General features: G+C 45.3%; 1 protein-coding gene across 3 annotated transcripts in view; it reads right to left on the bottom strand.

Moving 5' to 3' along the window:
- The window catches only part of PIP4K2A (phosphatidylinositol-5-phosphate 4-kinase type 2 alpha), a 186,814-nt gene that overhangs the window by 12,715 nt on the left and 159,770 nt on the right, over window positions 1-14,329 (bottom strand). For all 3 annotated transcript variants that reach the window (XM_060659177.3, XM_060659174.3, XM_078450357.2), the window contains one exon: window positions 3,888-4,001. In XM_060659177.3, the coding sequence (XP_060515160.1) occupies window positions 3,888-4,001 (114 nt within the window). The remainder of the gene's footprint in view (window positions 1-3,887; window positions 4,002-14,329) is intronic.

Here is a 14,329-nt window from a genome sequence, read left to right on the forward strand (position 1 = left end):
GCAAAACTGCCGTGGCCTGGAAGATTCCACGTGGCTGGGGAGGGGTTAAAGGTTCCACTGCTGGGGTTTGCCTCCAGCTGACATTAAGGAACTTAATACACATCTGCTCTGGTTTCTCTTCATCCCTTTAAGCTTCTGACTCAAATTTATTGATTTTTCTTTTAAGTACGTAAGATTTCGAAGCATGACGATGTTTAAATCTTTATAATCTTCAGGCCCCTCGCCTTTCCTCCTTTTCCAACTTGTTAATAATTATCTGCCAGACCTTTGGGCTTCTTTTCCCCTCAGAAGATCCCACCTAATCTGATTCTTTCATGATTAATCCCTCTTTATGCCAAATCTCTGAGCTAGTGTCTTCTTCAAGATCTTTAACGAGTCCTGTCACAAACCCTTCTAGAAAACGACGTGGTAAGGGAGCCATTAATAAGCTCTCTTTTGCAACGTTTAAACTCACTTTATTTATTAACAGATTCGCTCTACTGAATTACCACCTCCTAACACATCTGCAATGCAGAATTAAAATTCCAACCAGCACTATTTAACAGTTCTCTTGTATCACTCGTTAAAAGTTGTAATAATCCTCCTTTGGGTCATTTATCGGGAAACAAAATCTTAACTGCGATCTCACAGACGTTTCTCATTTGCGTTTCGTATCAGAGCAGTTTAGGAGCGTGGCCTCTGACAGCCTCAAATCCCAAATTAGTCTCTGGGCTCGGTTTTCCCATCCACAGACTGGGTAACAACAGCACTCATCCCCAGGAGTTTCGAATGAAAGAGACGATGTCTGCATGGGAAGGAGTCAGGCTCTACGCGTGGCTCGGTCGACACTGGTGGCTCACCATCCCCCGCCGGCCTCTCCCGACTCCCACCCACTTCCAAGGCTGCGGGCCCAGAGACCCCACAGCTGAGATGCCCCATGGTGGGGGTGCTCCCGGACACCACGGGGATCCCGGCGTGAGCCAGTGAGAGGAGATACGGGTGTCAGTTCTCTGCAGTCACGGTGGGCGCCGACCACGCGCAGGCCAGAAGGCAAAAGTGATTGCCCCTCTCCATACAGCACCTCCTTTTGGAGAAAAGGGCTCACCAATATGGAGTTATGTGCAAAGCTTTCTTTGCAGAGTATATGAACGGAACAGGATTTTGGGTGCAGGGAAACAAAACAACCAGAACAGCTAGATTCTCAGGACATTCTCTTCTTTCTGCTACAAAAACAGGTTACTGGGGCACCTGGGTGGCTCACTTGGTTAAGTATCGGACTTCGGCTCGGGTCACGATCTAACGGTTCGTGAGTCTGAGCCCCACATGGCGCTCTCTGCTGTCGGCGTGGAGCCCACTTGGGACCCTCAAGTCTCCCTCTCTCTCTGCCCCTCCCCTGCTTGCGCTCTCTCTTTCTCAAAAATAACCATTTAAAAAAAAAACATAAAAAAGCAGATTACTTACTGAGGTGTAATAAGTTCACCTTTTAAGTCTTAAGTAAAAAACAAAAAGTACCACCAACCCCCCATCCCCTCCAAAAAAACTAACAGGCCAGTCAGCTAACTTAGAAAGCAGAGTGTTACAAAAATGAAACTAGATTAAAATCTAGTTTCATTTACCAAGATCAGATGTCAAGCTACCTCACCACAATTACCCGCTTAAAAATGTAATGATGCTTCTGCATGAATTTCAAAACTAAAGATACTTGTATCAGCCACTGAGAATTTTTTTTTAAGGAAAGAATGCTTTATGCCCTGCTTCCATTTCAACAGAACAGCTAAGCGCGAGAGCCACGTATGGGATTAAACTCTCCAAATCCTCTAATCAACGACATTATTAGAGACAACAAAAGGGCTAAGAGGATCCTTATGTAATTCAACTGTAAATTTGAACTGCTTCAGTTACGTTAGTTCTGGAGTCTAAATATCCTAGTGGTACACAGCCAACAGAAAAAAGGATGAAAACATTTTTTCTTGGCAGATCGTGCACAACCCCTAAAGCATATTTACCATAATTGCTCAAGCCATATTATTCTCAGGATCAAAGATTCACTGATTAATGAATAAAAAGCTGAAACTGAGAAGGTCTTCCTCGAGTACTTAGTTATCAGTTAGATCAGGCTGACACCAAAGTAAGGGAAATATTTAATGTTTAATATGTATTATAATAATAACCACTGACAACAATGGAAAAATAAACTTATTAATGAAAGACTGGAGAAAAATGTTACATGATTTTCTACTTTTTTTCTACTTCTATTTTTTTTTTTAATGTTTATTTATATTTGAGAGGGAGACAGTGTGCAAGCAGGGGAGGGGCACAGAGAGAGGAGGAGACACAGAATCCGAAGCAGGCTCCAGGCTCCAAGCTGTCAGCACAGAGCCTGACGCAGGGCTCGAACTCACGAACTGTGAGATCATGACCTGAGCCGAAGTCGCTCAACTCACTGAGCCACCCAGGATCCCCTCTACTTCTCTTTCTCAGTAGACAGTTGTATCCTTCACAAATAAACAATATTTAGGTTCTAACTGAAGTATATACATGAGCTAGGTTAAAAAAAAAAAAAAAGTAAATGTTTTTAATGAGAATAAATTCATGACCTGAAAATAATTATGAACTCCTTCAGTCTGTCTGGGTATCTTACAATGAAAGAGATGTTACAACAGTGAAAAGAATATTGTAAAAACTATTCAGCCCTCGCGGGGGATACAGTCTAATGCACACTCATCCTTTGGCTCAAGCCATTTTAATTGTTTTTGTTTGATGACATGAAAAGAACTTTCCACAAAGCCTCTAAGTAGTAGAGCTGTATTGCTGTGTGGGGGACTGGATTTTACAAGTAAAAAAATAGAGGCGCCTGGGTGGCTCTGACGGTTGAGTGTCCTACCTTGGCTCAAGTCGTGATCTCACCGTCCGTGAGTTTAAGCCCCACATTGGGCTCTGTGCCGACAGCTCAGAGCCTGGAGCCTGCTTTGGATTCTGTGTCTCCCTCTGTCTCTCTGCCCCTCCCCTGTTCACACTCTTCTCTCTCCTTCTCTCTGTCTCTCTCTCAAAAATAAGTATTAAAAAAATAAAGAAATAAAAGTAAAAAAAATAAAAAGTGTACCACGTTCACGCATACGTACGAACAAAAGTAACAGCTCAGCGAAAGTTCAGTAACCGTCTAAATCAGAATTCTCTTTGCACTGTCTTACAAACCTAACAAATTTCAAGAAAATAACTTCTCCCGGCTTGATTTCTAAAAGATGCATAACAGGAAGTCCAACGGGAGAGCAGGAAAAGTACATTTCTCATTCTTAACCAGAATAACAGTGAAAGAAAGAAAACTTCATTATGGACGAAAAGCCCATTTTCGCACAGTATTTGATGTGTCACAACCATCCCCCCCCCCCCCATGACACTGGTATGAGGAGCCACCTTTGCTCCGTTCCCACGACATGTAAGGCTCAGTGGGGCTACTTTCACAGAGACTGCTGGAAATGTTCAAGCATCGGGTGACCGGGAATGTGTTCACGGACACCGAGATGCGGTTCCTGAACGTCTGCGTTTGAAATGCTCTGCTGCGTGACGGGACACCACGGCTCCGCGGAACCCTCACTCTGGGGGCCGCGGGCAGTCGGCGCGAGCGGGCTTCCACTGAACAGACCCTCCTGCCAACTAGAAGGTGGGAACCCGAGCGGGGCAATGCCCGGCAGAGGCCTTCAGGCGCTCTCTTCGGTTTGTGGTCCGGCGCGCTTTTCTCAACCAGACCACGCGTGAGATACACCTGTTTACGCCTAACTTTGATCACGTACAACAGGCATTTTGGCCTCGGTTGCAGATTTGAACAGACGGTTGAAGAAGCTTCAGGAGCCAACCCAGACGGTTGACGTTTCTACAACGGGGCCGTCCTTTATACTGATTTTTCTTACCTCGACATCCTTTTTCAGTTTTTCCAGGAAGGCCTTTTTGTTGTTGTCGTCAATATAAATCTTCTGGCCCTCGTTAATGAAGTCATTGTCCTTTAAGGTCGGTAGCTCTTTGGCCTAAAGCAAATGACAAAAAGAATGAAAGAAGCTTGAATAAAATAAAATTAAAAAAGACAAAACACGTATGTCTTCCAGTCCCCGGAGGATAAGTTTCCACCCCCAGCAACAGTCCCCCTCGTTCACTGTGGGAGTCTTTTACCCAAGGCAACAACATGCGAGGTGGCTTGAATACCGCAAGGGGGCACCAGTGAGCTACGGCCGCTGGAAGCATTCCCACCAGGAGTGGAGGGTCACACATGCTCCATATTATGAAGTTTAGTAACAGATTTCATGGTTTTCGTGGGCATGAACCTGACTGCTTTCCTGGATTCACTTTCTTACAAGAGGTCTTCTAAGTATAGAATTTGTATTCTTGGAATTCTTTGTCAGGAACCTTCAATTTTCTTACTGGTACAACCCAACTCCACGCCCCCGACACTTTTTGGGTAGCCTTTGCCGGGTTCATGTTACAAATAACACGTTATCTGGCCTCAGAAAAGCACCATCCAGAATCATATCTAATTTCTCAGTCGGGGAGATCATGCAGCCAGAGGTTGGTTAGCCACCTGTCCTTCTAAGCCTTCCTGGTCACCACCCCGCCAAGAAAATTCTGTTTGCAGTTGGGCAATGCCGAAGGAAACTGTCTTCTTTTAATACAAAACATACTAAGATGAGAAGTTCTGTCCTTTACAAATAAACAAGAGGGTGGTGGGCTGGCGATTAAACGGAACTTACGCTGACCCGATCAACGCAAAGTAATGGGGGGGACGACCGAAACACGGGTCACAAGCAGAACAAAACTAGCTTATGCTGCAGGATAATATGGGCATTTAATTTTAAACTCGTGAGGATTATTCTATTTAACTTCGTGCAACCTGCATTTTGGGAGAGTTCAAGAGCAATCAAAACCCCTCCCTGCTCCCGTCAGCAACTCATAGCTTATTTCTTCCACTTGAAAGGAATCCAATATAAGATATTGTCTTTCTTACCATATTAATGAATGTCTGAATGGCTCTCTTTTCCATAAGTGTGAGCTAAATGAAAAAAAAAATAATCCAAGGAAAGAATGTATTCTCTTGTTCCCCACACTGCCCTACCCCGCTATTCAGAGTGATAAAAGAAAACCCATTGCACAGATCTGTGGAACCATTTTTCTTTTTCAAAAATGTTTACTTTTGAGAGAGAGCACACGCGAGCAGGGGAGGGGCAGAGAGGGAGGAGGACAGAAGATCCGAAGCAGCCGGACGTGGGGCTCGAACCCACGAACCGTGAGATCGTGACCTGAGCTGAAGTCAGACATTGAACTGACTGGGCCACCCAGGCACCCCTGCAGAACCATTTCTCAAATGCCTGAAACTGCTCACTTTTCCTGCTATGTAAACTGCTCACATCTGTCTGTACATATACATATATGCACATATATTACACAATTCCAAATCTGTAGCTTTGCTACTCGTTTTTAACTTTGCAAAAATTTGAAGCTTTGCAATTTTTGGTAAGACTACTGCCAGAATAGCTATTTCTACAATGCAGGTATAGCAGAGATCAGAGATCCAAACATTTGACACTTTTTCCTTATGTGTACTATAAATAATCGTATTCCTGGGGCACCTTGGTGGCTCAGTTGGTTGAGCGTCCCACTTCAGCTCAGGTCACGATCTCACGGTTCACGGGTTCAAGTCCCGCTTCAGGCTCTGTGCTCACAGCTCCGAGCCTGGAGCCTGCTTCAGATTCTGTGTTTTTCTCTGTCCCTCCCCTGCTCATGCTCTGTCACTCTCTCAAAAAAGAAATAAACATTAAAAAAAATTTTTTTTAAATAAGGCAGCATGAATAAGCAAAATGGACAGATGAATAACAGCATTCTTGGGGGACACTGATCTTTCAAATACTTTTATGCGGAGTCAGAGTTTTGAGGAAATAACACAATGCCGCTGTTCCCAAAAGCTATGGGAGGGGCCTGGTAGATGAACTCCCTAAATTTGTCATTAATAACTTGAAAATAATGTCATAAACGTGACATGAAAAACCCTAAATGTGAAGACCGCACATTAACGTGAAATGTTGGGGTCAACCGCACTGAGCCCTCAGTTCTTCCATCGGAATCATAAACGTAATGAAGTTTCAGAGAATGAAATGCAAGGATCTGAAGTTGAACAGACCCAGGGTTTCTCACTGCCCCAAACCCGGAACCGGAGGCGCCCCTGAAGAAAGGGCTGAAGCCAGGTCTCCACCCAAGAACAGAGATGGAGGGGACTCTCCAAGGGGACGACATGGGCGTCTGTGTGTGTGTGTGTGGGGGACGGGGGGCAGCGTTAAGGATTAAGGTGTCTGCCTCAACTCGCTTCGTATGTGTAAGAGAAGAAGGGCACAGGGATTTCTGTTTCTGTGTGAGCAAAAGGGAAACCTGAAGCCAGCGATGTCGAAGCCCGGCCGAGGCAGTAAATGACACGCTGGATAGGTGTTTATAATTCCAGGCACATTAATGAAGATGAATGCCGTTTTCAGGTTTACCCCAGCAGGGTTACTTCATGTGACAGGGAAAACTTAATCCTACCTCGTAAAACTCCGGGCACCCTGTACTATATTACTGAGCTCACTTGTGAATTTCACAGGCACTAGGGACGTATTTAGATTGGATCAAGTTTTAAAAAGGGCAACCAGATTGGTTAAAAGACTTAAGGGCTTATCGAAAGTCTCAAGAGGCAAAGGCAGATCCTTAGCGGGGCAGCTGCTGGAGGAACCCAACACTGGTCTACACGTACCCCACCCCCAAGTGCCTGTGGTGGGGCAAGAGCGTGGGAGCACCAGGATGTCGGGGAGGGTCCGGATCCTGGCTCCACCCCCTTACTTGCCAGGGCCCAGGCCAGGTTTCTGGAACCCTCCAGGCTGTTGCCTTATGGGCAGCACGGGGGAAACACCACCAGCACCAGCAGCCATAGGTACGGTGCTAATAAGCATTTCATGTGCCTCAATTCATTGAAGTGCACCATCCCCCTGATTCTGCACAACAATCTTAACTATTTCTCTCAAATTCGTACCAACAAGGTAACTGAGTTTAGAAGAGATTATGCAACTTTAAAAAAATTTTAATTTTTTTTTTAAAGGTTTATTCATTTTTCAGAGAGCATGAGTGGGGGAGGGGCAGCGAGAGAGGGAGACACAGACACCGAAGCAGGCTCCAGGCTCCAAGCTGTCAGCACAGAGCCCAATGCGGGGCTTGAACCCACAAACCGTGAGATCATGACCTGAGCCGAAGTTGGATGCTTTAACCCACTGCACCACCCAGGCGCCCCTAAAATAATTTCTTTTAAAAGAAATTAAAAAAAAAGGACACAGATAAAGTCCCCTGACAATGATTCATGCTCAAGCAAACCTTACTGCTCAGCTTTAAAACAAAAATTTTTTTTAAAATTTTAATTCAAGTAAAGTGTTATATTAGTTTCAGGTATACAATATAGTGATGTGACAATTCCATCACTCAGCGCTCATCACAGTAAATGTGCTCTTAACCCCTATCACCCCCCACCTCCCCTCTGGCAATCATCGGTTTGTTCTGTATAGTTAAGAATCTGTTTTTGGGGGGGCGCCTGGGTGACTCAGTCGGTTAAGCGTCGGACTTCAGCTCAGGTCATGATCTCACGGTTCGTGGGTTCGAGCCCCGCGTCGGGCTCTGTGCTGACAGCTCAGACCTGGAGCCCGCTTCGGGAGTCTGTGTTCTCCCTCTCTCTCTGCCCCTCCCCCACTTGCACACACGCGTGCTCTCTCAAAAATAAACGTTAGAAATAATTTGTTTTTTGGTTTTTCTTTTTTTTTTCTTATTACTTAGCTGGTAGAACAATTTCAATACATCCCTCTGATAATGAGAGGCATTTATATTTAAGACACATTTTTTTAAAGTGAAGAAAACCACTACGCAATGAAGTAATGAACTTAATAAACTCGCGGTGTTCACGGCCCACAGAGGTGAGGTCCGCAGAGCAGCACAGAAGCCACTGTGGGCAGCAGTGCAGGCTACCCTTTGCTTCGCAACCGGATTATCTGCACTTAGGAGAGCTTTGAAAGCCTCGAAGTCCCCGGCCTGGTTCTTTAACGGGTGTCTTTCATACCCTTTCGAGGTCAATGCAGAACCAGCCAGAGGGCGGAGGAAACCACCAGAGCTAAAGCCATCAGCTTAGAATCGCTTCTTCACTGCACTCCCAAGGCTGGCTCCCAGCCAGCGGTCAGCAACCTTTCTGGACTAGGTTAAGTCTTTATTTATTCCCTCTGAACCAAGTTCTCCTGGCCAGTTCCGTGTAGATTGGGAGCCCCCACGTGTAACGAGGGAACTGTAGTACCACACTGGCCGGGAGGAGAGGCCCAGAAAGATCTACCACATGGCCCTCCCCGGTCTGCCCGGCCCTGGGCTGGGACTCCCGCCAGGAGCTGCTCCCAGGCCCCAGCCAGCCGAGGGAGGCTGCGTCCAACCAGCTCAGCACAGAGTCCGGCACGGCCCCAGTTTAACGAGGCAAGGCGACTCTCCCTTTTGCAGGAGAGGATTCTACTGGGGTGGGCTAGCCCTGAAACGGCATTCACCCCCACTAATGTGGCCTGGAAAAGCGCAAAGACAGCCAAAGGTGTAAGCAGAGAGACACTGTCCCCTTGGCGACTGGCCTACCCTGCTTCCATGGTTGGGACAAAATTAGCACGACGAATGTCCCTCACACTTTCTTGCCGGGCCATTCATGCCAGACGGGCCCGTCCGGCACAGCCCGGGTTTCTACACGGGCCCCGGACTGAAGCGCGAGGGTATGAGCACAAACTGGGTCCCGGCTGCCGGGGGTTACATCTCATCTGCTCCAATTATCAGCTGTGTGACTTTGAGCAAGTTACTTCACCTCCCTGTGACTTGGCTTCCTCTCTCTAAACGGGGATCGGCAAGAACCCCGGCGCTGTTGTGACCATTCTGTGAGTTCAGACACGTAAAAAGTCGGGACGCCTGGGTGGCTCAGTCGGTTGGGCATCCGACTTCAGCTCAGGTCACGATCTCACAGTTCGTGAGTTCGAGCCCCGCGTTGGGCTCTGTGCTGACAGCTCAGAGCCTGGAGCCTGTTTCAGATTCTGTCTCCCTCTCTCTGACCCTCCCCCGTTCATGCTCTGTCTCTCTCCGTCTCAAAAATAAATAAACGTAAAAAAAAAAAAAAAAAAAGCTTAGGGTCGGGCTTGCCATGTGGGGGGTTATATACAAACATCATCAGCGTTCTTTGCTGGGCACGCTCTCAAGCATGGCTTGCATAGGCAGAGACAAACTCATTGCCGATAAGGCCGGAGCAAGGTTTTCAAAACGTTTGGCGTAGGTAACATTGTCATACTGGCTCTGATGTTCTGAACCAGCTGCTTAAAGTGTCTCTTTCCAAGTCTTTACTCCTCATCAGTAAGCAACATGCTACGGAACAACGTTGGTCGTGGCCCAAACGGTTTATGTGTAACTAAACACAAACGAACATGGCCGTGAGAGTCAGGACGTACACGCGACTGTAGTCAGAACCTGAAGGTCACCAACACGTGGATATTTTAAGTGTATAGACGCTTCCAAACAGAATTACTTATTATTCCCTAGGGTTCCGTAAAAGATATAAATGATCTCTAAGGACAGATTTGGTCAGGGCTTTGAGATTAAAAAAAGGGAAAAATCTGCAGACCTAACCACCACCAAATTTGGAGCTCTCAGTTTTAGAAATGAGAGTGAGCCTCTGTCGCCAGCTCAGCAGACAATGACCCAGGAGCGAAGGCGGTGGCCAGAGAGAAATTATGGATCCCCGGGGGGGCAGAGGAGGAAGGGTAGAAGGCATGGAGGGAAGGAGATCAAAAACAAAAAAACCAAGGCATTAGAACTGCCCTTCTAATATAAACATTTTTAGCACTTTTAATAAAAACTTAAAAATTCCTAATTACTAAAAATTTTACAAATGCTCTGTGAAGACAAAACCCAAACTAAATGTTTACCTAAAGGATTTACATCTTGTTTCCAATGGAGATGATCCCATTGGGTTGCATACATAGTTGCCTGTTTCACTGGGTTCTGTGCTTTGATACACAGTTGCTGTCACGTGCATGGAGTTAAGTAACCCTGGTTATTTTAAGGGTTAGGAAAGCCAGGAATGATACAGAAGTGTTATTTCAGTGAGATTAAGAAATCAAATTATCTTTCAGAGGAGTCAAAAAAACACTAAAAAAAAAAAAAACAAAAAACCAAATATCTGGGGCGCCTGGGTGGCTCCGTCGGTTAAGCGTCCGACTTTGGCTCAGGTCATGATCTCGCGGTCCGTGAGTTCGAGCCCCGCGTCGGGCTGTGTGCTGACAGCTCGGAGCCTGGAGCCTGTTTCGGATTCTGTGTCTCCCTCTCTCTGACCCTCCCCCAATCATGCTCTGTCTCTCTCAGTCTCAAAAATAAATAAACCATTAAATAAATAAATAAGTAAATAAATAAATAAATAAATAAAAACGTCTAATTGTAAACCCCAATGTCAAAAATTGCTGCCTGGCGTCCCTTTGATGGGCCGTATTGTCACATTTGGAGCCAAAGACACATTAAAAAAAAAAAAATATGTACTAATTATTGTCTCATGTTCGGGGTTGCTTATGTTCCTGATTTACTTGTTATTCAAGGCTCACCTACATGAAAATAAAGTTTGCAAAAAAAAAAAAAAGAATAAAACGCCCTTCCCCAGGCTTTCCAAAACACTTCATAAAAATCAGTCTGTGAGGCTGAAAATCTATTCTCCAGAAATATTTCTGTGAGGGAGGGAATTTCAGGTAATCCTTACACTGGAGCTAGGATAAAGAGAATCTGATCGAATAACATCACGTATATGGTATCAATTTTAGGGTAATCAGAGATGTTAGAGATTTACAATAAAGTCAGTTCTGCTTCTCAAAACATGCAAGCCACAAATTTGATACACGGAAAGGCAAATTGGTGAATGTGGGTAAAGATCGTACAGAAGTAGCAAAGACGACAGTTGCTTTCTCAGGAAGAGCACATGTAACGACCTTCTTTCACAACATAAGCAGAATGTTTACATACGTCCGTGGCTTGGGAAGTGACCCGACGGCTCTTCCTGCACCTTGTAATTTCCACAGTGAGAATGTACAGCAGCTGGATGTGAAAGGTGCGTGGTTTTCATTTTGAACTTGTTTGTGTGTAAATGTAGAAAGAGAATATGCCTCAACACCCTTGTCAAACAGCGCTGCAATTCGGTAACACACAGCCGGCTAAGCCCTAGTATGATTTGGCCACTTAGAACTGTTAAGGCTAGGGGCGCCTGGGTGGCTCAGTCGGTTAAGCATCCGACTTCGGCTCAGGTCATGATCTTGCGATCTGTGAGTTCGAGCCCCGCGTAGGGCTCTGTGCTGACAGCTCAGAGCCTGGAGCCTGTTTCGGATTCTGTGTCTCCCTCTCTCTGACCCTCCCCCATTCATGCTCTGTCTCTCTCTGTCTCAAAAATAAATAAACATTAAAAAAAAAAAAAACAACTGTTAAGGCTGGCAAGTGCCCAGATGTTGGTTATTTATCTTCCCTATTTTTTTTTTAATGTTTATTTGTTTATGGGGGGGAGGGGCAGAGAGAGGGAGAATCTGAAGCAGGCTCTGTGCAGCTAGTGTGCAGAGCCCGATGTGGGGCTCGAACTCACGAACCGTGAGATCATGACCTGAGCTGAAGTCGGATGCTTAACCGACGGAGCCGCCCAGGTGCCCCTGCCTAAAATTTTCAAGCTAATATTTAAAATGTGAAATTACCGCTTTTCTGATATTGTCATACTTTTCAAAACATGATGGCCCTTTAACTGTAAGGGCCTGTCCCTGTAAGTGACGATATCAATGGTGACAGTTTGGTTTTCCTCCACAGGCTGTGACGTGATGACAGTTAACCTGCATGCCAGACACACAAAACGGGTGGTTGCGATCTGACCAGAAGATTCTGTCGCGCAAATGTTGATGGTGACGACATAAGAAATCTCAAGAGTCTGAAAACTGAAGAAGCTTGCTAAGTACTATATAGTTTCTGGTTTAATACTAACGTAGCGAACATCACAATTTTATTATTTTAGTAAGTATGCATCTGCAACAGCTTGCCTTAAATTCAGGTCCCATTCTAAATCTTAAAGTCCTCTCTCCACCCTGACTCTTTCTGGAACTAAGAGTTTTCAGCTTAAAAAAAAAAAAAAATTCCCTATCTAACAGCACTGCTCCCTGTGCGCTTGGGATACTCTGGGTTGGATTCATCCCAGAGCAATAAAAATGAATCGAAGGCAACTAGGAGTTTATACACGACCGCAAGCCAGACCTGCCTGAGGACTTTCATGCTGTCACCTGGCAGGTGCTGACCAGAGTCACTGCCTGTGCTATCTTCTCTCTTTTCCGCCTGCCACTCTTACCAAATTCCAAACGAACTGAATCTTAAAAACTCCACTTCCCAGAATCACCCCCATGGTTTACATTAGAGGCTTCTTACATCTGCTAATACAATAGGACAGTTCCAAACATTTTTTCCATTAACCACAGCAATCATCTTCACCTATACCTAGAACAGACAGGATTTTAGTGACTGTCAGTCAAGTCCAGGACTCCTCAAAGTCAAGTCTAATACTCACCTGCATCTCTGCAGGAGGGGAAAGCTACACTTGAAACGAGAGATCTTGCACGGAAGCAGGAGAACCAATGATACAATCAAATATTTTAATCTTACGAATGACGACCAAGTGAAATGATTGATCCCCACACCCCGAACTTCTATTAACGCCAGAGCAGGGGCTGGGACTCAGATCCACTAATGCTCTTTGCACCCCCCTCCCCAAACCCCCTTTTATAAACCCTCTCTGGGCCACGAGGCAGATGTTAGCGCCGCTGCCTTTAACTTGAGGTCCGAGAAACAGACCCCGCTCCTGCCCTGGCAGGAACCTATTCCTTGCACTTCGGGCGCTGGAAGAGGCGTTTCTAACACTGGCTGGCAATGGGAACCGATTTGCTTCCATCTGGGGAGAAAAGGGAGTTTACAGAAGAAGGTTAAAGCGTTAGCTGAGTTTAGGGCTTAGAACCCGTGATAATCTAGCTTTAACCGATCATCAGCCTACAGCGGAAAGATTCCCAGAAGGACACGCTGCTGTGCTCGATGCTCCGATCGTCTTTGTCCCCTTGCCTTTAACTGCATCCCAAAGAACCAGATAGAGGGAGGAATGAATCGCAATTTGCTACAATGTAAAGATCGCAAAAGAAATGCTGGAAACTGGTTTAGGAAAGCAGTTTTCGATGTAAGGGTATTAATGATGAATTCGCCTGACGCCTCGGTCAGTAATAGGTGAAGTGTCAGAGACAATGACACTCACTTAATTGCCAGTGCAATTCACAATGCCCAGGGATCGACAAGGCAGCTTTCTGTAGCCCATTATCAAAGTGTCAACAATGATTATTGCCGATATAGTTACACAAATGTCAATTGCGGGACAGCTGTTTTCTTTCACATGGGTTCCAGGGGGAAGGTTCTACGTTAGAAGCAGTAGAAGCAGTGAGAAGGTTCTACGTTAGAAGCAGTCTTCCTATTGCGACCTAGTGACTCCATTACACAGGCTTTACTTCACCCAAGCAAATCAGACGTGAGTTTGAAGAAGAACTGTGCAGAGCGATGAACAAAATGCATATTTGTGTAAGTCCCCAGGACTCTCTCGCTCAAGAACATGGGCTTTTTAAAGAGTCAGGTCAAATCCCCCAGAAATCAAGTGAGTCCAGTTAAGTTTTCTTTTACTTCCCTAGATTCCCTGCTGAGTGGCTTGCTTGTTGGCAGCGTGGCTCAGGCTGTCATTTGTAAAAAGCAGTCCGCTCAGCTATAATTACTAATTCGATGTCACACTGGAATCGTAGCGCAGCTGTGAAAAGATCGACCACCAGGGAGATTCGCATTTCTCTGTCTCATTTAGAGGAGGTAAACTGCCGGAGCCATGAATGGAAGATGCCCTTCCAGTAAAAAGGAAAGAATTAAAGAATAAAACAAGTCATAGCAGCTGTCAAAATCTGACAACGGCTTAAAAAAAAAAAAAAAAAAAAAAAAAAAAAAAGCCCTGGTCTTTTTTTTTTTTTTTTTAAATTCAAGACATCTGTACGTACGTGTTCCGATACTTGTTGCCATGAAAGTGATTCCATTATTGTTGCAACAGAACTTCTTTATTTCCCTCAGCGCCATCTTCATTATGATGCTAATGCAAATCACACTAATTACGAGGGAGCTGAAATCAGGGGACGGGACTTGTCTGCACCTAGATCACTAAATATTTGAAATGACGGTTTCAAAACTTGTCAGCAACAAGTTGGAAGTC

The sequence above is a fragment of the Panthera onca genome, chromosome B4 (genome assembly GCF_046562875.1).
Source record: "Panthera onca isolate mPanOnc1 chromosome B4, mPanOnc1 haplotype 2, whole genome shotgun sequence".
NCBI classification, from domain to species: domain Eukaryota; kingdom Metazoa; phylum Chordata; class Mammalia; order Carnivora; family Felidae; genus Panthera; species Panthera onca.